The sequence below is a fragment of the Tamandua tetradactyla genome, chromosome 13 (assembly GCF_023851605.1).
Source record: "Tamandua tetradactyla isolate mTamTet1 chromosome 13, mTamTet1.pri, whole genome shotgun sequence".
NCBI classification, from domain to species: Eukaryota; Metazoa; Chordata; class Mammalia; order Pilosa; family Myrmecophagidae; genus Tamandua; species Tamandua tetradactyla.
The window spans coordinates 62,329,542-62,355,779 of record NC_135339.1 but is presented as its reverse complement, the minus strand read 5'-3'; the positions used below and the strand labels follow the sequence as shown (position 1 = coordinate 62,355,779).

The following is a 26,238-nucleotide window of genomic DNA, read 5'->3' as shown; positions in this document are numbered from 1 at the left end:
GCAGAATCCTGTCCCACTAAAGTGGCGTGTGCTCAGCAAGACTTCCCCACGCTCCTCCCACGCAGGGGGAGCTCAGCTTCCCCTGTGCTTTGGCCAGCTCCCTGCTTCTGGACCAAAGGGCCACAGGGAACAGTCCCCCCTGGGCCTGAGGGAGGCAGGCCCCGGCCCCTGTATGTCTGTCAATGCCCAGCCCCGTACACAGTTCAGAGTGAGCCTACCACGCAGCACTTACCCACTCACTTCCCCCCAGAGAGCAAGTGCACCCCAAAGACCCAGGGCCTGGGCAGCTCTGCCATGGCCCCCTCTCCTCTTCCCCGGGGGGCGCGTCCTTCTTGACCCCTCTTCTGACCCCAGCACTCCCCCCCCCCACCCCCGCCGCTGCCTCGCCAGATAGAGAATGAGTAGGAGAGGCCGGTGACCAGGGCGTGCCTGGTTTACATTAATGAGCTACTCGGAGTGTGATCCCGCCACGGAGGCAGCCACAAAAGGAGGCGATCGCAGGCGGCCAGGAGCTGAGCTGCTCAGGTAATTGGTTTATCTATCTGGAAGCAGGGGGAGCAATCTCAGCACAGACAGACTAGCAGTAAAGTCTCTTCCTTAAGGCTATTTCCTTTGTCTTTTCAATTGCTTGCACATCCATGTGAGAGAGGGAGAGAGTGTTAAAGAGAGAGGGAGAGGGAGAAATGTTAATTTGTGAATTAATGGCTTTTCTCAGCGGAATTGTAAATTCAAATGTCACCTCACACGGTGACACCACGGCTGGTCTGCTGAAGAAGCAGTGATAAGATCCCCCACCTCCCTCAGTGCCCCTCCCTCCCCAAAGATAGCTGTGGAGTGGAACATGCTACTTTTAATTTGCAATAACAACACAACAGAGGTATGCAGTAATGACTGCCTCCTTCCACCCTCCTCCTGGCTTCCTTCCCCCCCAGTCCAGTTGGCTCCCCCATTTCCTCCCTCCCTAACCCCTTGATCTTCTGCAACAACATCTCACCTCACCCCGGCGGCCCCCCACCCTACCCCAGCCAGTTCCTGATCACATGGGGGGGGGGTGTCTTTGGAATTGACGATGCTGCAACCCTCGCTTCTCCTTCAATAATCAGGGAATTAATGACCCTGAAGTTAAAGTGAGGCTGATACGGAGGCCCAGCCCAGCGCTGGGAAAAAGCCTTCATTGTTTTCAAGCAGGAGGCGGGCAGCAGTGAGGGAGATTCATGGATGGAGATTGAATATGCAATTTTCTTTCACCTTGCCAAGAGCTGCCCCTGGGCTGTGCCTGGCCTAAATTTTTCCTTTTACCATCTCTGCCTTATCCGGCCCTCCCACCTCCCTTCCATTCTTTCCAGAAAATTACCTTCAAAATTGATTTCCACTTTTACAAACAAATATAATGGGAACACAGGAAAAAACTTGGGCCGTGATGAATTAGGGCTGTCAGGTGCTTCCAGGTCTCCTTTGCTTTTGTTTTACTACCCGATCTGCTTTGTTTTTCCAAAGGCTGGAAAAAGTGCCCCCATCCACGGAGCACCTGACCCTCCAGGCCACGGGGGCCTCAGCCCCGCAAACCCCACCAGTGGCCCATGGCGGAAGGGATCTAGGCCTCCAGGCTCCATTAGCTTCTTAGTTTCCCAGTGGAAGCCTGAGCCACCTCTTCCTTTTCTGATCTCTGGACCTTAGGAAACCACTCTCTGAATGCTCTCTAATGGCCACCCCCAGGCTATTTCCCCTGACCCCCACACCATGTTCCCCCTGGCCCCCATACCTCTTAAAGTCCAGACCAGATGCAAACCTCCACCTCCTCTAATGTGGGCAGGATCAGTGTATACCTCAACTAGAGCAAATAAGAGACAGACAGACACTGAGAGATCTGGAAGGACAGGCAGGTAGAAGAGTAGGGGGTAAGACCCAAGACTGGGAGACCAGGCACTTCTTCAAAGGATTGCAAGAGTTCAGAGCAGCAAGTGCCATGCATCCTGAGGGGGTAAGGGTTCCCAGCCTCAGTCTCCCTAGCCATGGGCCCCAGTCACCCCTGGAGTTAGGCTTGGGACAGCCCCATTCATTTGCCAATAGAATGCAGGGTAATGCCTATGGGGTCCTTTGGGCAAATCTACACACGCACACACCTGTGTGTGCTTCAGGATCAGGGACTCTAAGCACACTCAGACCTGGCTTCCAGCCCTCCATGCTCACTGGCCCTGGGGGACAGGCCCCTGCGCACACCTGATAATCTCTTCAAGCACATACACCACTCAGAAAACGGCAGTCCTTCCCAACACATGGCAGTCCACACCCCCTTTCAGCCAAAGATCTCAGAATGGTGGAAAACACACACACACTTACACTTGCGTAAATAGACTAAAAAGTGACATATGGGTCCATAAGACAAACATTAATTTTCCAAAGAAAATAAGTAGCCTCGCATGTGGGAGCAGAAATGTGCAGGATGTCCCCTTGTTTAAAAAGCAAGGGGAAACGTATTTATTTACACACATCCAAAATGCCCCTGGAGGCTAAGACAGCACAGGTGGCCCCATGCGAAGACCACAATGCAAATGAGTAGGTACAGTCAGACAAAGGTCCTCCAAATCACCCAGGGAGGCTGATGTCTGCTTCCCACCTTACTGACCCCATCCAGGTATCTTGTTCCAGCCTCAGCTTCCCCAGGCTGCTCCATTTATGAGGCGCTGCATCAAGATTAGGGAGCCTGTGCCCAAATAAGTTTCTTTCTGACACAATTTCATTTCCCCTAAAAACATAAACCTGCCAATAAGGCTTTCCTCCCCATCTTCCAAGAGGAGGTTGGCCCAACACTTTCAGTCCATCATCTCATGGGATCTCCGTGAAGTAAGTGCTCTGTCCAGCTCCATTTCACAGAGGAGAAAACTGAGCTAAAGGAGGATAAGTGACTTACTTGTTCAAGGCCATGTGGCTAATGAGTCACACAAAGATTCAAAGCCAGTGGTGCTTTGTTCCAGAGCCGATTCTCTTCCCCATGGAGCACATGGCCCATGGGCTCCAGGAATTGCACAGCTGGCCTCGACCCCCTACCCGCCTTCCTGGTGGGAGCCTTTGCAAGCCTTCTCTTACTCGAGTCCAGGGCTCTTAGACAGGGCAGGTGCTGCTCATTTCTACCACCTAATCCCCTCATTTGCTCCTTGTCTAATCTGAGCAATACCCTCAGGGCCTTCTCAGAGGGAAACTGAGGAAATAAACTGCTTCTTCCAGTTATGGCTCCATCCAAAGTAGAAGGGAGCCAATGAAGGCAGTGGCAGGACTTGGCTGTTTCCAGCCGTGCAACATGCCTTCCCAGCAAACGCACAACTGCACCAACTTGGCACCACTCAACTGCACAATTCATTGTGCACCTAATTAATGGAATGCAGAATCACAGCCCCCTGCAATCCCACACATTGAAGGATGATAACAACACGCCTCCCCTCACACAGATCAACAGATGCACACCATGTGACTCCGTTTGGATTTTTGGACAAGTTATGTGACTGCTCTGGGCTTCGGCAACAACACTAGAGAACAGCGCTGCTCTGGGCCCCAGCCCAGGGCAACTGGGTGTAGACAGAGGACTTTGGGTTTTCAGCCTGAGTGTAGATAAAGAAGCACAAGAGTCTCTACCCTCTAGCCACAGAAACCAAGCATCGCGGTTCAGGGAGGCCGTGTTTACCCGCTCACAACAATAGCTAAGAAGAGGGGAGCATTTTACCGTGGAGCTGAGTGGGGGTTCAGCCCTCTCAGACTGCAGGACAGCCTGCCTTTTGAGTGCTTCATGACATCACTTCCTTTTCTATCTCATTCTGGGAGCTCCTGGACTTTTGGGAGAAGAGTTGATGCTTCTTGACCAGCACATATTTCAAAGGAAAATCTGGGAGATTTCTCCAAACTTTCAAAGGCCAAGGAATGAGAAGGAATCCCAAGCAGGCTCACAGTTGCTGTAAGTCTCCTTTTGCCCCAGAGCCTCAGTGGATCGGCCCTTTACTAATATCCCACAAATATGACTGTCGCTGATTCTGATAACACTGTCCATAGTTGAGTGCGGACAGCGCTCTGGGTATTATCACTGTGAGCACCAATCACTGCTGCTGAGATCAGCTCCAGTAACGCCGGCACACGCTGCAGTGATTGTCCTCGCTAATGCCCACCACTGGGACATTGTTAGAGCTGAAGAATAGGCCAAGCTGTACCCAGCGGCAGGGGCAGGAGTGGCTTCCTTGGGGACAGAGAGGCTCACAGCGTGCCCTCGGGGCATGGCATTTCTAGGGGGATGTCGCAGTGCTTGGAGGGTCAGCCTGGCAGGAGCATCAGGGGTCCTCCTGGAGGGAGAGGTACCCCTCCCCTCCCTCTACTGTCTGGTCCCCTTGATGTATAATCTCATGCCCACTCCAACACCCCTCAGTCCCCCAAGTCAGTTCCCCTTTTGCCTGCAGTCCTGGCCCAATCACTGAAGGACACCTGGGTGTCTGGGCAGCTCCTACCCGAGGCTGCTTCCTGCAGGGGCCTGCCAGTGGCTTTGCTACCTTGGCCTGACTGCAGAGTTGGGCTACATCATCTTGACACATAATTATCTCCCCTATTCTTAATCATCTGAGCTGCTCCCTAATGCAAACTGGGGCCTGGCTGCTTGGAGGCACCCAGGGTAGGGGAAGGGGGAGAAAGGGCTGTGAAAAATCTACATTTGCTCTCTCCTTTCCCCTCCTCTCCCTCCCACCTGGGCCCAATGGATCAGGTTGAAGGAAGATCAGGGAGAGTTAGTCTTCCTCATGGGCTCTGGTCTTCACCAGGGAAAGGCAGCTTGGTCTGGCCTAGGGTTGGTCAAGAGGAGGAGGGGATCAGGGCCAGAGAAATTCCTCCCGTCCCCCACCAAAAAGAAGCAGGGCATTTGATCCTTCCTTCCAGGTACAACTATTAAGCAGTAAGAGGAAACTTAGAGGCCCCCATAATCTCTCACCTAGAAGATTTCAACCGCTTCCTGAGCTGTGTCCCTGCTTGTATCACCATCACAGCCCTGGAGGGTGATCTTCACCAAACCCAGCCCTGCTCCTGTCATCACACCTTCAGTGACTACTCCTGCCTTCAGACAGAATCCCTTATATGGTCCCGTCTTGTCCTGCTGTCCTGTGACCTTAACCCACCTACTCGGCCTCACCTCCCGCTCTTTCATCCCAGCCAAAGCTCCCTGCATTTTCTCACCACAGTACCTTCTGGTCACGAGGGAGGCTCCATTTATCAGAATTTCACGCTACCATTGTCTTTGGATGTCCTCCCCACCCATGGGTACAGTCCAGCCTCTCCTCAAGCAGCAGCTCTCCCTGGTGGCGTGCCCCTCCCCACCCCCCCAGCTGCCATGGCCCGCAGCCCAGAGAACATCACAGCACAGAGACCTCATGGGCCTTTCTGCTCTCTGGTCTCACGTGCTTTACACGCCCCACTAGACTGTAAGCTCCTTACGGACGAGGATCATATCTGGATCTGCTTTGGTATTCTATAAGACCAGGCCTTTCTTACAACTGATGTTCAAGAAACAATGTACGCAATCAACTGCTCAGACAGGGCTCTGTTTGGAGTCAGGGTGGCCACGGCCTCACGCCAGTGCCTCCCTACCCCGGGCCTTCCTTCATGGTCCATAGGAGCCCAAGGAGCACAGGGTATGCTTGGACCCTAACCCCAGGCCAACGGGGAGAGTAAAGGCCATTACAGAGGGGCTTCTGTGGCCTTCCCCAGCTCCCCGGGCATCTCACACCTCACACTATGTTTTTTTTAAAAAGGCAGTGGCTGGTGGCTAAAGGAGAAACCCTTCTAAACCACTCAGGGTGCCAGAGAGCTTGGCTAAGGCCCAAGTGTGGGAAGCCCCCAGGGAGAATTGGGACTTAAGGCCTTTCACTCAGCCTCCCCCTGCCCATCAGGGGCTGCCGCCAAAAACAACCACAATGAAATTTAGTGAGTGGCAAAGGCCGTGGCAGCCAAATGGGTTTGGATATTTTGGAAGAAGGAGAAATCGAGCCAGACAAGCTGTTTCCCTGTGAAACAAGCCCATTAGGGCTTCTGGAAGGAGGCCAGCACCAGGTCGCCACTGTCTTGCCAGACCTAGGCCTCTCCCATGTCCCATCCCTCTGCCAGGCCCGGGAAACCACAGCCGTGCTCCTTTTCTCTATTCCTTACCCTCTAAAGCTGCCTTTAGAGGGCATCAAGGGCTTCTCTATGTTGGGATGACCATATAATTTATTGTTCAAACAGGACATTTTTGAGAGTAAAAGGAGATGTTGACTGGCCAAGATACAGAGACAACAGGCATAAACTGGGACGGTCCCGGGCTAATGGGACAAAAGAAAACCCTCTTTATGCTCATCCTTAGAGGATTCTGACCCTACCCATTTCAGGAGAGAGACCCTAAAATCACATAACCAGCCTAAATCAGTTACAGCTTTCCTGTGGGGACCAGGAGAGAGCTGGGACAGGAAGCAGACCCCAGACACTGGGATCTCTGCTGCCTGCTAGCCCGGTGCCTACCTCATGTCTCGGAAGAGAACCAGATCTGCCTCCGCCAAGAGGCCCCTAATGACACGACATTTGTAAAACACTTTCCTCCAAACTTATCCCCACCACTCTCAACGGAGGAAAGACCCAGTATCTCAATCCGTTGTCTTTCTTCATCTCGATGCTACCCTTATTTCCTTTACCCTCCCCTCTTCTTCATTCTCCACTCCCTTTAACACCCTGCCCAACGCCCTGGCTGCATCTTGAGGTTTCCAGGGGAATGGGAAAGAAGCCTGAGTGGTGTCTCCTCCAAAGGAGGAGAAGAGTAGAGAGGGGCCCCATGTCCAGTTCCCTGGATGGTTTTAATGGGGGCGACTGTCCATGTATTACAGAGAAAGGACACCTGGATCAACTGCAAATGACATTGCTCCCCTACCTCCTGATAGGTTGGGATCAGGTAAGGACAAGGCAGTTGGCTTTTCATCCTTCGGTCACAGACCAGCTGTCCCCCATCCTCCAACACCTTCCCAAGGTAAATGTCTCATGCTTCTCCTCCTGGCCTCCCGCAGGAATAGGTGGGGTGAGTCCCAGTGGAAGGTGAGGCTGCCGAGGCTGCTGAGCAGATGGCGAAGCTGATGGCCCCACCAGCAGCCTCTCTCCCTCGCTCCATGAGCCAGCAGGGCAGTGGGGGTGCCTGGGCTTTGCTACTAAAACTGATCCCACAGCAGAGCAGCTGCGAGGCCAGGCCGAAACCGGAGCTCTCAGTCCAAGGACAAAGCATGCAAAGGGGAAGCCAAACCTCTTCCCTCCTCCCTACCTTCATCACGTTTCCTCTTCTCACCATTGGAGCGAGGAATCCCCAGGATCCCATTGATGGAGTAGGATCCCACTGGATCATTGGAGGCGCTGGAAACAGGAGGGGAGGCGGTGCTGGGAACTGGAAGAGAGTAAGGAGGAAACGCCGTCAGGACCGCAGTTGTGCTTACAGCAGAGCCCAGGGCCCGGAGCAGAGAGAACAGAGACAATAAGGGGTGACGAGGGGCCCTATTCTCCCTTTCCTCCTCTGAGGCTTAAGGGGGGGTGTGCTGCTACCAACGGTTCAGGCTATTCAGTTCTGCCCAGCCCTAAGGTAAGTGGTGACCCCTGTAGACCCACAGATTCCACTCGGGCCCAGAACTCATACAATTGAAGATGAATAAAGTGCAGGTCCAGGAAACACAAAACTGACTCCATCTAGAAAGGGCTTTGGTGGGCCTCGAAGAGAGCAGAGCTCCTAGGGCACCTCCTTGCACAGCCTGCCCAGTCCCTGGGCCTGGGCCAATCCCTCCAAACAAGCCCCAGCTCACAGGCTCTCAGGCTTCTGGGCTGAGAATTCCCCAGTCCTGAGTTAGCGTCTGTGCCTTTCTAAGGCTGTCTTTGATTCTCCAAGAAACACAAGGATGGTCCTGAAATACCACCAGGAGTGCGCTGCTCCTCTCCCCCAGTTGCTCTGGTCTTGAATTCACTTGAGAAGTTCCTAATTCCCCCCTCAGGGCACAGACTAGCGAACCCATCCACTCAGCTGGTGATCGACTGGGGCACGGCCTGGCCCAGCCCCCCTTCCCAGCACAACAACAGCTCCTGCCAAATCCAGGAGGATTGGGACCAGCCATTTCTACCTCCTGTTGGTCAAGAGAGAAGGAGACTGCTGCCAGGAGAGGCAGCAGGAAGAGTTTACCCACAACCCAGCCCCTCAAACCTTAGACTTTCTCCATGGCTGCAGCGGCACCACGTGCCCTTGGGCCCAAGAAAAGCTAGAACGTGGGGCAGGGGAGGGCCGTGAGCAGGCATTTTGCTGGACCTGGTCGCTCTATAGAGGCCCTGAGTGAGGTGGTGACCACGGAGGACGGTGAGAGGCAGAGGCCACACAATGATAGAAAGAGAGGTCAAGAGGGGTAGGCCAAGAGGAGACAGGTCACAGGGACGGAAGGAGATAGGAAGAGGAACCAACCCAAAGCCACAAATAGGGTGGGAAGAGAGCATAGAGGGAAAGGCAGAGAGAGGGAAGAAGAAGGAAGAAAGGGAAGAGAAGGGAGAGGAGAGAAGGATAACTTAAAAAAAATGTAAAAAGCAGAGAGCTGGAGTGAAAGTATGAAAAAAAAGAGGGACAGATAAAGAGACAGAATAGGATAAAAATAAAAGATAAAGAAGGAGGATGGAGAGGGGGAAGGAAAAAAAGAGAATAAATTCTAAAGTAAAAATCCTGATTGATTTAAAGGGAGACAGAGGGAGCAGAGAAGACACAGACTGACCGAGGCAAGGCAGAGGCGAAGTGTTGCAGGTGGGTGCAGGGATGCACGGCTGCAGGCGCTGCTCTCCTGCACTCAGGGAGAGCCGGGATCGGGACGCAGGCTGGGCTGTGGGCCTCAGCCTGGCTGGGCAGTTCCCGGGGTGGAGCAGTGCTTCCTAGCTTTCCCCGAGCAGGGCCCAGCCTTCCCCCTTCCCTGAGCCCTCTTACCGATGGTGTGGCCAGGGGCAGTCACTCCTGTCCCAGCCCCGTCCGGCGTTGGGTGGAAAGGCTGCTGGACTTTGGTCCGGATGATCCTGCCACAGCATCACAACAGCATCACACACGACATGCCCTCTCCAGCCCGGCCCACTCCAGCCCAGCCCTGCCAAGGAGCTCCCCACGATCCTCACACCCTCCTCATCCATCTGCTCCCTGTGCCCCTGCCCTGGCTGACGGCTACAAGGCACAAGGTTTATCTCCCGCTGGTGCTGCAGACCCCAGCCAGCGGCTGGGGGTGGAGGCAATCTGCTTTCTGTTCTGTTGTGCGCATCGTCCGAATTGCAGCGTGGGGCTTGGTAGCCTGGATCAGGGCAGCAGACTGAGCAGAGCACACACACCGTGTGTGTGTGTTGTGGTGGGGAGGCACCGCCTGGTGGCTTGCTGTCCACCTTTCTCTCCTCAACCATGTGCATGTCTCCTCCTGGCAATTGAACTTCCTGGGTCTGGAGATCATTTTGGAGCCGCATTTCCTATTGGAACTGAATCATAGTCCTCCAGAGTCGGGGACGGGTGGGGTGGGATATCCCCATTCCCTGAGCTATGGAGAAGTAACCAGGGAAGGGCTGTGTCACAGGCGACCCTTTTGCTGCCAGGATTCCAGCACAGCACATGGTTCCTTCGACAGCTGTGTGGCTCAAGCAACGTCTTCTTGAGCCCACTTATTGCTCTCAAACTAGCCAAAACCCGTCCCTAACCTGATGGCTGGATCAGTGGCTTCCTTTCCTGTTTGAGGTTCTTACTCGGATCCCACAGCTTCTCTCTTGTGGTCCCTGGTGCCCTCTCTGCAGACCCTGGGATTGAGGGGTGGACTCAAACACCTCAGGTCTGCGGAGGAACCTGCTTTTCAGTGAACCAAAAGGCCTACACTGGCACCAGGACTGAGGAACTCTCCCCTCTCCCCACTGGTCAAATCAGACCTTGGAAGCAACTTTTCTAATGGTGTTGCTCCTCCCCCAGGGAGGCATGAACCATGGTCACCGCAGCCAGCCAGGTGTGTCACAGTCCTAGATTCCTTGGCTCTAAGCAGCTTTTACTACGCATATGCAGGCAACAGCAATGAGGTCCCTACGTCATTGCTGGAAACAAAAAAAGTTGAGGAAAGCAAACACACACCCTCCCAAAAGCTAAGGAACTATGGCGTGGGGGCAGTGGGGCAGACAGGAAGTGCCAAAAGAATTCAGAAGAAGACAAAGTCCTTGCAGGCAGGCGAATTGGGAAGAAGTTACTGAGAGTTGGAACTTAATGTAGATCTTCAAAGCAGAGTAGGTCTGAAATTAGAGGCTGCAGGAGAGTGCAAAGAGCACTGGGCTGCACGTCCAGGACCTTGAGTCACAGTTTTGACTGCCATTATCCATGGACTTGTCACTCAGCTTTTCTGGGCCTCAGGTTCTTCTGCTATTTCTAAAAAGGGGTTGGATTACAGGATCTCTGAGGTCTCTGTGCTGGTTTGAAAGGAAGTATGTCCCCTAGAAAAGTCATGTTTTAATCAAAATATCATTTCATAAAGGTAGAATAATCTCTATTCCATACTGTATGTTTGAAACTGTAATCAGATCATTTCCCTGGATAATGTGATTTAGTCAGGAGTGGTTGTTAAACTGGATTAGGGGACGACATGTCTCCACCCATTTGGGTGGGTCTTGATTGGTTTATTGGAGTCCTATAAAAGAGGAAATATTTTGGAGAATGAGAGATTCAGAGAGAGCAGAATGACATAGCCACGAGAAGCAGAGTCCACCAGCCAGCGACATTTGGAGATGAAGAAGGAAAACGCCTCCCGGGGAGCTTCATGAAACAGGAAGCCAAGAGAGAAAGCTAGCAGATGAGGCCGTGTTCACCATGTGCCCTTCCAGATGAGAGAGGAACCCCGACTGTGTTCGCCATGTGCCATTCCACTTGAGAGAGAAATCCTGAACTTCATCGGCCTTCTTGAACCAAAGTATCTTTTCCTGGATGCCTTTGATTGGACATTTCTATAGACTTGTTTTAATTGGGACATTTTCTCGGCCTTAGAACTGTAAACTAGCAACTTATTAAATTCCTCTTTTTAAAAGCCATTCTATTTCTGGTATATTGCATTCCAGCAGCTAGCAAACTAGAACAATCTCTTTCTTCAGTAAAAAATAATATGACTCCAAAATGAACAAAGAAGCAGAGGGGAGGGCATTATAAACAGATGCTAGAGGAAGGTAGAAGCAAAGACATGGAAACTGGAATGGAACAATGTTTTCAGGGGTTAATGCTTAGACTACCCAGCCGGGAAAAGTGGAGAAAGAGGAAATAAGACTGAAAAGTTGGATGATGAGGATGATAATAGCCATTTTCCATTTAGTGAGCACCTACTATGTGCTGATATTATATGCAAATTACATACACTATTGCTAATTCTCACAACCACCTCCAAAGTAGATACTATTATCACCATTTTGCAAATTGAAAACCAAAGCTGACTCAGATTAAATAGCTTACTTAACATCACATTACTAGTTAAGGCAGAGTTAGAATTCAATCTCCTAAATCTATGCTCCTTTTTTTTTTCTTTTCCTTAGTCATATTTCTCCCAACATAGAGAAACCAGGTTTAGAGGTTCACAAGGCATGAGCAAGTGCTAAACTAGAGGCAACACATACAAACCGACCCCAGTAAAGCAATATGCAGGCATGAGGCAGTAAAGAGCTGACTTCAAGAAAGAAAGGGAAGACTTTGGAAGACTGTGAAGGCAGAACGGCTAGGATTTGGGAACTAACTGAAACTCACATGGCTCTAAGGACCCGATTCTGTGTAACTGGAAGGTAATATGTAGCACTGGTGGAACGGTGGTGCAGGGAGGTGGCTCATTTTGCAGGGAAGGGCTGATGAGTCTTAGAGGTGTAGTGTTTGTGGTGGCAGAGGCACATCCAGGCGGATGTGCCCAGGTGCCAGCTGGCACAGCAGATGCAGATTTAGGAGATTGTCAAGGAAAGGAGTGTTGACACGGATGAGAGGCCCCAGGAGTGGATACCAGAGAGAGGGCTGTACAGGGTGGAGGGGTAGAGCCTGTCTTTGCAATAGAGTCAGAGAAATCGTTCACACCGGAAATGGGAAAACCAGGACAGGACTGCTTCACATAGGACCATAGAGAAAAGTGTTTCAAGGAGAAAAACACAATCCACTATGTCAATGATGACATAAAGACTGAAGAGAGGGGAGAGTGAGAAGAGTCACAGAACTGGGAATGTTGGTGACCTTCAGTGGTCTAGGAGGGGTCAGTCTCAGCACAGCGACTAGAGCAGGAACCAGACAGAGAGAGTTTAGGGAATGGGTGGGGATGAGAAAAGGGAGGCAGTAAAAGTAGGCTGTCACCTTCAGAAGTCTGTCAGGGGAGGAAAGGAGAGAACAGTGTAGTAAACCTAGAGGATGGAGCAGGCATCTGGGTAGAGGAAAAGTTATTTTTAGGGTGGGAAAGACCTGGCTGGAGAGAAGGAATCAGTGAAGAGCAGCTTACACACATTGCCCAAGAGAATATGGATGACTGAGAGAGTGAGGTGGGAGTAGAGTGGAGGGCACAGAGGGAGGACTAGGCCAGAGACGGTATATTTTGAGGTGGCCCAAAAGTTTGAAAGTGAGCCTTTACAACTTTTATCTCTCAGCAGAGCCCAGGAGGTGTGATCACCGCCCAAGAGCTGGGAGGAAGGTTTGGCTCACATGCTCACAATTGGAAAGAGCAGACCAATAGCTAAGGGTAGTAGACTGGTCTACAAGAAGTCTAGAATGAGGGGGAGCAGCTGAGTGCAGCTCTGCCTAATACATTGCAGCAAAGCTTCTGGAGTCTCACTGGTCACTGTGGGTAGCCCTGGCACGAAGGCTCATGAGCCCTGGGCTGATGGACCCCCAGGGCTGGGGCTGGGGGGAGACAGAGAACTGGATAGCCCTGCAGAGTTTCTGTCTTTGTTACCCAGCACCTCTCACCTCTGGGGCACTGGTGTAGATTGAGCTGAAGCAACAAGTGATAGAAAATCACTGTTTCCTGACAGCAGTTTGGTGGTGCATGGGAAAGGAGCTGGGCAGGGTAAGGGTGCCTGCTGTGAGTCTGTAGTGCTCTTGCTGTCCCTCCCTGCCCCTCAGGCAGTGGGCATTTGCCAGTGTCCAAAGCTGATCTCAGGCACCTTAAGAACTAGGATCATGAACATCCAATAATCATCCTTGTATCTTGCATTCTGAGCCTCAACCCAACAACTCATGGGAAATTCAAAGGGTTAAAAGGATGAAGTAAAGAAACTGCTCTGGACAACTGCCTATACTATTTCCTTCTCCTTCTTCTCCAATTCTTTTCCATTCTTGGCCATAGGATAGTCATACCCATCATGTCCTCCATGGCCTCAGTTGGGTTTGGCCTGGGAGCTCAAGTCCTCAGATATGGTTCCTTGAAGGGTGCAATCAGAAGCACTGAAGGGCACATCTCCACTCAGGAGCTGGGAGGTGCCATTTCCTGTTTGCACAGAGGCTCTGCCCTGCCTGAGTCTCTGCTCCCCACTTCTCTTTTCCTTCCCAGGGAAGCTCTTTCTCCTCCACCATTTTGCCTTCTGTGAGAACCTCCAGGTCTATGGCCTGGGCCCAGGATCGGAACTTTCAAGCATTCAGTCTCCCATACTCACAAGAGCGTGAATATAGCAAAGAGAGTAGAGGTATGGGCTTTGGGTTCAGTCTGCTGGAATCTGAATCCCAGCTCTGCTACTTATTGCCTGTGAAACCCTTGGTGGCTATCTCTAAAGTAAGATAATACTACTATCCACTGCATAGTACTATTGTGAGGAGCAAATAGGATAATTCATGAAAGTGATTAGGTTCATGTTGGCTCGGTAAATGCCAGCTATAGTAATAAGTGCTAGGAGTATTATGATTCCCATGGGTGACCCCTAGGCCTGGCTACTTTCTAGTTACAGACTGAGCCAGGTGCAAGCAGGAGGGCTCACAGCCAATAGGCCCCAGCCTGGCCAATGCTGAGGCTACAGAGACCCTGAGAAGAACACTGAGGAGTCAGGAGACAGCCACAGCACATGTCACAGCCCTCAATGCATCAGAAAGACTCTCAGGAAGACAGACTAGGGACCAGACCAACCCTGCCTGGGGACAACCCTGTCCACAGAGGGGACAAACTGAAGCATATTCATGACCCAAGAGATGCCAGGGGCTTCCAGCAGAACTTTAGAGTAAAGGATGATGAGGCAGCTGGTGAGGTCACCCCGGCTTTGGTTAAATTCTCAGGAGGATGTCACCTCCCACCAAATTGGAGATCAAAACAGTCTCTGTTGAGTTTGAACGAAAGCCATGTAATCGGTCTCCTGTTAACAGTCTGCTAAACTCACGAAGAAACAGAAAAGCCCGCTACTGCCTAAGAAAGCACTAGTTCATTTCCTCTTCTTCCTCTCTTCCTCTTCCTCATCTCTTTCCTTCCTCTGGGTTTCATCCTCTGTCTCTCTCCCCTCTCTGCCCTACTCTGCCCCTCTCTCTATCGCCCCCTCTTTGTCTGTCTGTCTGTCTGTCTCTTTGCACCCTGAAGTCCCACTGTGGCTGTGTGAGTTTATTGATTCCTAAGAGCTGGGGGAAAGCAGGAGGCAGGGCTGGGGTACAGGCTCAGAGATGGAAATAGAAGGCTATAAATTATTTGTGACAGGAAAGCAATAGTGGCAGAGTGCTGAGCACAAGTCCTGTGTCACTATTAGATTCCTTTTAGCCTGATGACACTGTAAAAAAGGTTAAGTGTCTGCTGGAATCGTACACCTGGGGGGCCGGGGCAGCCTGGGAGCAGAACAAGCCACCGAGAGCAGGTATATCAATTCTCCAGGCCAATAATATTCCTCTCATTGATCGCCACGCAAAGTTCAAAAATCTCATTACAGCCAGGCAGACCGGGAACTTTTTACAAATCAATAGAATGATATAATGTATGTATACTTAGTACAAATGTATCTATTCATCTATCCATCCATCCACGGTCCGCCTCAGGGTTTCCAAGTTAACCTACCCATCATATTATGTTATGTATGATATTATACTGCATTATATTATATGATAATAAATGATGTGCAAAAACTCCCCCTGAGGTGGAGACGAGAAGAGGTCCTATTAGCGCCGAGGTGACCTCAGACAGCTCACCTTGGAGAGAGTCAGGCAGCAGCATTTCCAGGCAGGTTAGGATATCTGGGAGCATTGCTTCCCTAGCAGAGCCTCCAGTAATAAAACAACTGTCTATTGAGTACGTACCACGTGCGTGGCAGTATTCTAAGTGTTCCGAACAAATAGCTCACTTATTCCTTACAACAACCCATTTTACAGTTAAGGCAGAGTTTTAACTTGCCCAAGGTCACCCATTTAATAAATGGCAAAGCCAGAGATTGAATTCAGGGACTGACCCCAAGGTCCTTAAATGGCTAGGCTATACTGCCTCCAGTGGTGAGACACCCAAAAGCTTGGGATCCAAACTCAATCTCAGTCTCTTAAAGGGCATGGGGCGGGGGGGGGGGGGGGGGTTTCCCCTGACCCTCAGTGTTGCCTACTGGAAAATGGGAGTAATAGCACCTGCTGGAATGAGCTGGTGGCAGTGTGGTAGACACATGGGTCAAACATGTCCCATCCTATCCAGCTGCCCAGAACACACTGCCTACTCTGCTTTGGAATTATATCCTAGAGGAAAGGCTGGCCTCAGGCCTGATGATATCACGGGTTTGCTCAAAGGGTCTTGGAGGCAAAATGTCAAGTGTCTACCTGTGTGTGCTATATACATGTAAATCAGTTTAAATACTCAAAGGGTAGATTGCCCAGTTTAGAATCTCTGCAGAAATTATTTAATCCCTGATCTTGGGAAAGTCTTTTCTGATTTAGAAATCAATGTTTCAGATAAGCTGGCCCCGCTGTCCACCACTGGAACCAGGCAGGTGCTAGGTGGGGCTTTTGCCAGTGACTCCAGGCTGCCTGGGCACTATAAGCTGGATCATTCCAGAGAACAAAACTGTATTTAGCAAAGGGTATTTTGACCAACTAATGCAGGTAATTGCTGCAACTTGGGCCTTTGAGAGCTGCCTGCACCAGGCACGTGTCCCTGACTCAGCCCCAAGGGAAGTCGGAGCAACAAAACAGCTGGAGACTTTTCATTGCAGAACCTCAAGTGAGCTATCATAAATCATTTAGGAAAATTTTACCCCTCCAGAAAATGGTTCGTACCTCTCCCTACTCTTGGGAACTCGAAGGAACTAGAATCTCCCTCTACACGTGCCAGGATCTGAAAACTGAAATTTACTTCCTCTTCTCCACAGGAACTCAAAGGAAAAACACATCCACACACCCCTGCCCCTGGAAATTGCCTTCCCCACAGCCAGACAGTCCTGAAGCTCTTAACCTTGTCTCTAGAGCTCCAGTTTGTACGATGTGCAGAGTTCAGAGCTGTTTTTCCCACACCCATACAATGCTCTGCCGGTTTCAGTTTGGACAACTGACCATATACAAGCCAGGCAGGATCCTGTGCATGAGAACAGACAGATGAGGAGGAGGCCATTTCTCAAACTTTGGCCAGGACCTTCCATTCTGGCTGTAGTGGGACATAGCCAGAACACAGATTCTCAGCTTACCTGGGTCTCTCCAAAGATGTCAAGACATCTTTTACTGCATTTCAGAAGTTAATAACCAAACTTCAAGTAATAGAAGCCCAGTATTGTTTTTGAATTACCTGCATAAGAATCTCCTGGGGTGTTTGGTAAAATGGAAACCCGGCGTCCCACCTCAGACCTCCTGAATTAGAGTTTCTGATGGTGGTGGGGCCCAGGGACCTGTTCCTAAGCAAACTCTCTAGATTGTTCTTAAACTCGCTAATGTTTGGGAATGACTGGCTTAAGCCAGGGGGAGAAGAAACCTCCCTCTGGTTACACAGGGAAGCCCTGAGAGAGTTGGAAGAAAGTTCCAGTGGGTTCATAAAATTCCTTAGATATACTCTATCACTCCACATTTCTCTTTATCTGCTGTTCTTGACTCCAAGTGACACAGCCACCAAAGTTAAGAAGCTAATGAGTTCCTCTGTGGAAATTAAACTAGAGGTTAAAAAAAAAATGATTTCAAAATAATTTCTGGTACATTCCACCTGATAACTAATTCCCAGGATTCCTTCATTACCAGGCACATTTCCTGCATCAACTTAGTGGCCCAAGACTGGCAACGAGGGCCATCACCCCCTGACGTGTGTCCCTGGGAGCCCAGGCCAGAGAAAATTTACTCAGCTAAATGGGCCCTGGGGCTGGCCCAAGGGGGCAATAGTGACGGTTCTATGACGGATAGTAAGCGTACGGATTGATTTAACTTTAAGATATGCATAGGTTTAAAAATTAAGTGGCAATGTGTTTAACTAACCATTTGGAAACCAGTCTGCAATGGATGCCAAGGCCAAAGCGTGACCAGACTAGCTCCTCTCACCACCGACCCTGCCCTCATCTGTCAGGGCTTCAGGGCTAGAGCTGGGGTACACCAGCTGTCCACCCCTCAGCCCTGCTTGGGAGGCTAGGCCGTGAGACTGTCCGAGAGGGTGGGGAAAGGGTTGCTGCTGTGGACTCTGCTGGGCCAAAGTCTCCCTCCTGCTCCCGTCCTTCCTTCGGGTTCTCTCGAAGTCTCGAGCAGGGGGTAGCCTGAGGGAAAGTGCACCTCTGAAGCCGTCAGGCCTCCGCCAATCCCACCTCTCGCTTCCTTACGCCAGGATTCAAAAGCAACCCATCAATCTCTCTGCTTCGTCCTGAAAGAATGTGCTATTGCTAAATCCTACAATTGCTTCCTGTTACCTACAGGATGGACTCAAAATCCCTTAGCCTGACCTTCACAGTCTTTCCCTATCTGGCTCCAACCTGGCTTTCCAGTCTATTTCTCTCTGTTCCCCTCTTTCCTTCAGGGTCTAGCACAGAGCTGAAACCTTGTTTTCCTGCTTATTCAATTCATGCTGACTCTTCCCCTGGACTCTGAGCTCTGCAAGGGGTAGATGTCACATCTATTTTCCTCGCCGTTGTATATCCTGTACCTAGAAACAGTGACTGGCGTGATATAAGTACTTAATAACTATCTGTCAAATAACAGAGAGCTGAATGAATATTATAAATATTATTAGTATTATGAGATTAATTATTATTAATAAAAACAATAGAAATAATGAAATCCTAAGGGACGTATTGAGCTAACATTTGCTCACCATGTGCCAGACACTGTGCTAAGCACTTTACATCGATCACTTAATTTAGTTCTCACAACCACTTATGAAGTAGGTACTCTTATTACTTTATATTCTACAGATGTGGAAGCAGAAGTTCAGAGAGGTTAAGGAACTTGCCCAAGGTCACACAGCTGTGAGAGTGATGCCAAGTTTTAAACCCAGGTGCCTGACTCCAGAAGAACTCATGGTGCCAACCACTGTACAGAATAAGTCAGTGAGATCGGGAACAGATGGCAGAATCTGTGATAGGGTGGGCCTCTTTACATTTGAATAGAAGAGCTGCATAGGATAGATGGTTATTACTGTCATTTATTTCATATTCACTATATTGACAGGCATGGTAATAAATGTATTTTCTCATTCAAATCCTGAACACAACTCTATAAAATAAACCGGCATATTCTCTATTTTACCAAAGAGACAACAGAGAGGCTAAGCAACTTGCCCAAGGTAATGTGCTTAATAGCACTGAGTCACACTTTGGATCCAGGCCCGAGACTCCAATGTACACTGAGTCATATCGCTTCTTCCGGAAAGTTCTATATTAATATTTCTTTGTGTTTTTTAACTATTTGGGCATAAACACATTTTCCCTTCCATCTTTTCATGTCCATGATCTGGACCACTGAGCAAATGTATATGCAGACAATTAACAGAGATGCACGTAGCTGTGATTTAAACATCCTTGCCCTCTCTCAGGCATGTGCTGTGGTTGCGTTTGATAAGCATCATGTCTGTGTCACTAACAAGCCTCAGTTTTCAGTTAAACAGCTATAGAATTTGGTGTCTTTCATAGGCACTAGTAGGTCTGGGGAGTAGGTTTTCCAAATTATGTAGTTGTGCATGTATGTGATTGCATGGGGCTACTGCAGACAGATGTGTTTCTCAGTTTTCTATGTTGCTAGAGACTGTTTCTATGATTAGTGTTTCTTTAGACTCATGTCTGTCCGAGTGCATTGATCCAGGATTTATAATACTGGGTATATTTATCAAAACCTACTTCATGAACAGCTCCCTGGCTATGCCTATTTCTGTCAAATATGTGAGCCACTATCATAGCTGACTCCCCACCATTCACTGTTCCCCTCTCAGGGTATTTGGGACACCTCACAACCGTGTTTTTACGTTGGCTCACACACCAGTATTGATGTGCAGAAATGCGCATTTGTACACCTGTGTTATCCCTCTGTCTGCGGCCAGGATGGGGTGGGGGTGGGGGAATGTGGAAATGAGAGAATTATTAAATGCCAAGTAGATGTGCGATAAATTCCATTGATTTTATAAACTCCAACTTGTCTTCAGTCTCCTTCCATTCTTTATCCTGGGGGCAATGCAACAAAAACCTGTTTTAAATACCTTTGCCTCCCCACCCCACCCCCTCCAAAAAAGTGTCAATATTTTATTTGGATTTTTAACTTCGCTCCATAACAGTTGTTTGACCTCCTGACTCGTGCGAGTCACATAAATTCTGGGACTTTATTCAGGAGCCATGTTCCTGCTATTGAATAAGCAATTTGGGAGGGTGAATTAATGACTTGTGCTGTTGCTGGAAAGTCCCTGAAGAAATATTAAAATTGCTTGCAGACTGAATCGATACTCAGTGAACACCCAGCAAGAGGGCTTCGGCTCTGGAATGGCCACAGAAGGCAGAGCTCGGTGGAGGACAGGGATTTCCTGCACCCAGCTTGGCAAGGGCTCCCTCCCGCCCCCCAACCTTTCCCTGGCTCCCTGGAGCTCTGTCATTTTCAGTAACAGCAAAGTCTTATTAAAGCCCCAACCAGGATAGAGTTGATTTGTCCTGTCTCGGAAGCAGGCTCAGGGGACAGTTTATTCTCTGACTAGCAACGTGAGCCCAGAGGCCATATTGGAGGTGACCGTCTGGACACATCTACCTGCTGAAGAAACGGGAGGCGCTGCTGCTTTCTGGCAGGCTGCGCTGGGCTTGGGGATCCAGAGGCTGCAGCTGCGACTGCAACCATTTTCTGCTGGGCAGGCAGAAGTGTATGCGCCGCTGGGGGCTAGATGGCTGGCTCTATCTTTGTACATGTTTGACCAAAGCGCTATCTGTCGCTCAGGTGGCCACATGAGCTCAGCCTCTGTGTGTGTGGGATGGCAAGTCTGAATTGTGCTGTGAGTTCCCACGTACTGCATTGTGCCGGCGCATTCCAGCCACCTGCCTGAGGTTTGTTACTTGATGTTTTGTGGTATTGTACTGAGGTGCCTGCACTTTGTGTAACACTGAGTTGGAAGAATTTGAGTATTGTTCAGTGGCAGTGTCTGTGTTTTTGCTTTGAATTATTGTGTTCGTTGATCATATCAGCATCTTTTTTTTTTCCATAGTGTATGTCTCAGAGATTAGGTTAATAGGTGTCTCCTTGGTGATGTGGGTTGAGTAATGGTGTTGGATTTGAATGGTGATATATGATTCAGCAATTGCTTGAATTGCCTTCTCAGTGTGGTTGTGGAGGCAAGGGCCCATCCTTCAGCTGTCTATTTTACTCTGGTCTGGTCATTTGCATTGCTTCTTTTCAGAAGTAAGACTCAAGAAAGGACAAATATCTTCTTGATGCCCAAATGCACAGTTCTATTCCTGGAAGAAAATCTAGAGCCTGCTTTGGACACGGAGGTTGCCCCTGCTGCACCTAATAGCTCTGATCTCACCACCTTAGGGTGGTCCTGGAAAGTTAAGCTCCTAGGTCAAACCCTATACCTGTTGAGAGTCTGAATCCCTGCTGGGGCTAGAAGAGGGGAGATGGGAATGAGCTCCCCAGTCTCAATGGGAAAAACAACATGAACTCTAGTTTCAAGGATCTCCAGTCTTCTCCACTGCTTTGCCTATTGGCATCTTCTTCCTTTCCAGTAACCCCAGAATGTAGCCTAGCAGTAGCCTGTACTCACAAGGCCACAGGACATGGAAGAGTGCAGGAACATATGGACTGGGCTGGACTTTCTGCTTGGGGTCAGGGTTCTTGCTCTGGACTTGTAAGTATATATATGTGTGAATACATAGCCAGACATGCAATTGCAAAACATTCAAAACTCTTCAAGATACTATACATAACTGCACTTCCTTTGACACGAACTTACTATGGAGTGTGGCTTAGTAGATAATGTGGATTTTAGAGTCAACACTGCATGAGTCCAATTCCTCGTTCTGTTACTTAGCCTGTGACCCTGGGCAAGTCATTTAACCTTTCTGTACTCCAGTTATCTCACCTATAAGCAATCCTATAAAACCCTATGGGCTTGTTTATGAGGCTTAAATCTGTTAATAGACATAATATGCCTAGGACAGTTTCTAGTTCAGTAAGCATTTGCTGGATGTTATTATTAATAATAATATTAGTAAAGGACTTGCTGAGTAAAACCACCATAAGATTGGCCCATGCATATGTAAAAACATGTGATTGTGTGACTAACACTCATCAAACCCTAAGACAAATCAAGGGGGTAGGCATCTGTGTGTGTGTGTTTTAAGTAGAGAATAAAAAAGTTGCAGCTGGGCAGCACAGGGGCAGGGTCTGTTCTCTCCCTGGCCTCCTGGTGCATTCTGACAGCTGCAGGAGCTGGGGGTTGGTGGAGCTCCTCACTGCTCATGTCCATACGGAGGGCTGCATCCAGCCCTGCCACGAGGAATAGGCAGAAAACAAAGACGGTGGCTCTCATATGTGCTTTATACTTACAAAAAAATTTAAAACCATGATGGAGCTCTCAAGACTAAAATGCAACTCATTTAAAAGATGTATTTTCTTTCTTCAGAAAGCTATTTATAGAATTACCGTAGGCCCTAGCACTCCCACTTCTAGGTATATACAAAGAATTGAAAGCAGGGACTCAAAAAGATATTTGTACACCTATAGTCACGGCAGCATTATTCACAATAGCCAAAAAGTGCAAGAAACTGAAGTGTCCATCAATGGATAAATGAATAAACAAAATGTAGTATATACATCCAATGGATGTTTGTTGGGAGTAAAAAGGAATAAAGTTCTGATATTTGCTACAACAGGGATGAACCCTAAAGACATCATTTTGAATGAAATAAGCCACACCAACAAGAAGATAAATATAATATGACTTCACTTGCACAAGAAAACTAGAATATGCAAATTCATAAAGACAGAAAGTAGATTACAGGTTATCAGGGATGGGGTGGGTGAGGTAAGGAATGGGGAGGTAATGGTTAATGGGTCCAGACTTTCTATTGGGGAGGATGGAAAAATCTTGGTGATGTATGGGTTGATGGGAAAACAACATTGTGCATTCAATTAATACCACTGAGTTGTACACCTGAAAGTGGTTAAAATGAGAAATTTCACAATTTCATGTTGTATATATATATATACATTAACAAAAATTTTTAAAAATTTTTTAAAGCCCCTCAAAATGTTCTCTTTTATTTTAAAAGTCAAGATCCTTACTGGCTAATAAGTGTGTGTGAGGAAAAATGGAATCTAGATATCAAATTTAGGAGCTAAGGAAGATGGTAGGAAAAGTATCAGATAAAGAAGGCATTTGGGGGTGGCTCTTACGTAAGCCCACTGAGTTGAACTTGGGTCTCTACTAGGCCAAAGGGCCAGGGAGAACACAAGGCAAGAATGGAATTGGACCTCAGCCTCATTTCCTGGGATTTCCCATAAAGATGGCAAACCAGAAATGCATCATTGTGGGTTTGGGAAACTTTGGTTTTCACTTTTGCTCTTACTGGGCACAAAGGAAACAGTTTTCTGGTTATTTTTGAACCATTAACACATGAAGCCCCAAAGAAATCTTTTCTTCTGAATTATTTTTTTAAAGTCTTTCATCACTCAGCAATGGGAATAACTGAAGTAATTATCAAACTACCACCTTTTCCTGGAATATCCACGTATTTGGGACAATGGCAGACAGATTTGATATGAATTTATTAAGTATTTGCTCATCTCTGCTTCTCCTCTTTCTTCATCCTCTCTTACTCTCTTTTGTTCTCCACTTTTCCCATCCTCTTTCTGTTTACCTCCCTTTCCTCTTCTCTCTATGACATTTAAGAATCAGAGGAACCCTTCAAACCCATCAAATAAGGATTTTTCCCACTACCATTTCATTTTATCTTAAAAAAAAAAAAAACAGAAACTACAAAATGCAAAGTACCACAACCCATGAAAATGCCATGATGCCCTGAAAATGCCAACCTTCCACTCCTCAAGCAGTAGCAGGATCATCTCAGAGAAGGAAGGTATGGTTATACAAAGTTCAAACACACACACACACACATAAACATGCACGTGTCCACAGAGGCTGTGCTCTCTAACACAAGTAGACAAAGGGGGCAGTAATCTGACTAATGCTGTGCAATGGTCAAATAACTAAGTCCTTGCCATTTTCTTCTGGAAGTATACAGAGCAGGCCCCTTCCTAAAACCACCTGGGCTCACAGAGGACCACAACTCTCATTGGCATTCATGACAGACCATCCTGTTCACAGAATATTCTTTTGGCTCCTCCAGCATTTTTATAGAAAAGACTTCAATACTTTTGCACATGCAAACCAGAACTTACACACCGACACGAGTATATAACAAAAACCATACACTCGACACTTATTGCTTCAATAATAATAAATAACATTCAAAGGGCACTTGATAACTGCCAGGCACAATTCTGGGCAAGTCTATGTGGAATCGTTCCTTCAACCCTCATAAGGATCTATGTGGTAGTGACATGATGATCCCTGTGTTATAGGTAGGGAAACTGAGGTTCAGAGAGCATAAGAAATTTACCCAGCCCCACGTAGCCAGTCAGTAGCAAAGCCAGGATTCAAGCTCTGGCAATCTCTCCCCAGAGTCTGCTTTCTTACACCAGGCCACAGGGCTTTATGCAACTTGCCTAACACGTAGCAGGGTTTAGCAAAGGTTTTTTTGATGAATGAATGAAAGAACAAATGAATGAAAGACCACATCTATTAAGAACACTGATACTTTTAACTTAAGTTGGCAGAGTGGATTCCCTTATCAAAGCCAGGCCTAACAGATGGCTTCAGCTTAGTTGGACTAAGTGATTCGCCCTCCTGATGAGTGCTCACATCAAATGCTCTGACCACTGCTTCTCCACCTGACACCAGGGCCAGGCCCGGCCTTCCTTCAGGCCAGAGGTCAGATCCTAATGCATCAAAGATGCTTGCTAACCACAACACTCTGTTTCCTTAAATATTTTTTTCTGAAAATAGGTGTTTCCCAATGGGTCAATTCTGTGCCTGGATAAAACAACAACAACAAGAAATCCAATCAATCACATGGATGCTTCTAAATCACCAGATACGGATATGGATACAACCACCTTTTTGGTTTTTCATCCAGATGTTTGGGAGTGGTCACAGTCATTAACCTGTTTGTCAGCAAGTGCTCATGCCTTTCCGAGAGACGAGAGACGAGAGACGTAAGTGAGCACTAAAGAGGAAAATAATAGCCCAGAATAAAACAGACAAAAGAGGACAGAAGTAGCAGCCATTTGACAAAACCAGTCAAGCAGATTCCGTGCTGGGATTGTGTTGCTACCTTGGAGATCCATTAGGATATGGATCCAGCTCACAAGAGACTCGTGTGCTTAAAGACCTTTAAACACCTCATAAGGCTATATCCCTGACTGTCTGCAGAACCCTGCCCAATCAGATCCCTGCTCGCTGTCGCTGATGGATCAATCCCAGTGTCCAGTATAGAAAACAGCTTGCCCACGTCGTGGCCAATCCAACCTCTTCATACTGACGTGACCTCATCCACTCTTCGGATGCCTGCAAGCCTGTGCACTTAGTATCTCTATGTGTTTTTCAGTCCAAGCTGTAGATTTTTCAAAGCTTGGTATAAATCTGGTTTGTGACTTTGTATACGTACCTCTATTTGTGATTTAGTACTCTGCCTTTTATCGTCTCTCCTAACTCCATTTTCTTTTTTCTCTCTACTTTTTAATGCTATTTACAACTTCCTTATCCATAGAACAGCATGGCCATCTTTCAGTGTCTCTACCTGATATACCCAAATGATTTTTCTTGCCCAGGTTTTCTCTGCCCTCGACTTTATTTATGTTTTAGTAAATAGGAACTTCAGATCGTTCCATTCAATAGCATTTAGGGTGACAACGTTTATCAAAAAGATCATGGCACTAAAGGGCTCCTTGCAAGGTACATGTGTTTATTCTTATGAGCACCCGGCTCTCCCTCCATGCAGGAAGGCTGTGTGCGTGCGTGCGGCCATGCACGACGTCCTCCTCGGCTTGTGCCTCTGTGCTCCACTGCCCCGTGTCAATGCCGCTTGGCACTGGCAGGAACAGCCTAGAGAAACTGTGATGTGGGCAGCAGCTGACCCTCACAATGCTGGAGAGAGATCCAGGCCCTGGGCCCTCCCTCCTGCTGATCACACAGTCCATTCACGAGCAGGCCCACATAGGCCTGCCAGGGCTGCTGCCGCCAAATCTGCCTTCCCACGCAAAGCCTTCAACCCAAAGTGGCAGAGAAAGCTTGGGGTGATAGTATTCCCAAGCAAGGATTTGGGGGTCTATTCTCCCGGAGGGTGCAAGGAGGGGGTGGTGGGAAACTGGGACGATGCCTCCCTGGGTTCCTGGACCATCTGTTGCCTTTTTCTCCCCGTTCAACTCTTTCCACATCTTCTCCCCTTTTCTAACTCTATTTGACCTTGAACTCTGGCCTCTCCCTTCATACCAGAACCTGTCCCAAGGGAGACAGCACCTCCCAAGAGGCAGCTAGTTGGCCTGAGAGGCCTGGAGACCGGTAACCAAAGGGGCCAGCCCATCACTCCACTCCTGGAGATAAATCCCATTGTATTTGCATTTTAATCTTCCACATAAACAAAGGCCCAGAGTGCTCGCTTGGGCAGCATCACTGGATGAATTTAATTAGAAATGAAAAGTTTATAGGGCCCTCTTTAATGCGATTAATGCTCAGTTAACATTTATCACATTCGTATGCTGGAATCGCCTTTTCTCAGCAGCCACTG

The 26,238-nt window shown here is 48.5% G+C and overlaps 1 protein-coding gene across 4 annotated transcripts in view; it reads right to left on the bottom strand.

The window, feature by feature from the left end:
* The window catches only part of PAX2 (paired box 2), a 76,765-nt gene that overhangs the window by 35,920 nt on the left and 14,607 nt on the right, over positions 1 to 26,238 (bottom strand). For 2 of the 4 annotated variants that reach the window (XM_077125748.1, XM_077125746.1), the window contains exons 4-6: positions 8,984 to 9,069; positions 7,304 to 7,423; positions 1,763 to 1,831 (exon numbers count right to left, since the gene is read on the bottom strand). In XM_077125748.1, coding sequence (XP_076981863.1) covers positions 1,763 to 1,831; positions 7,304 to 7,423; positions 8,984 to 9,069 — 275 coding nt within the window. The remainder of the gene's footprint in view (positions 1 to 1,762; positions 1,832 to 7,303; positions 7,424 to 8,983; positions 9,070 to 26,238) is intronic. The other 2 variants (XM_077125749.1, XM_077125747.1) reach the window with 1 other exon arrangement.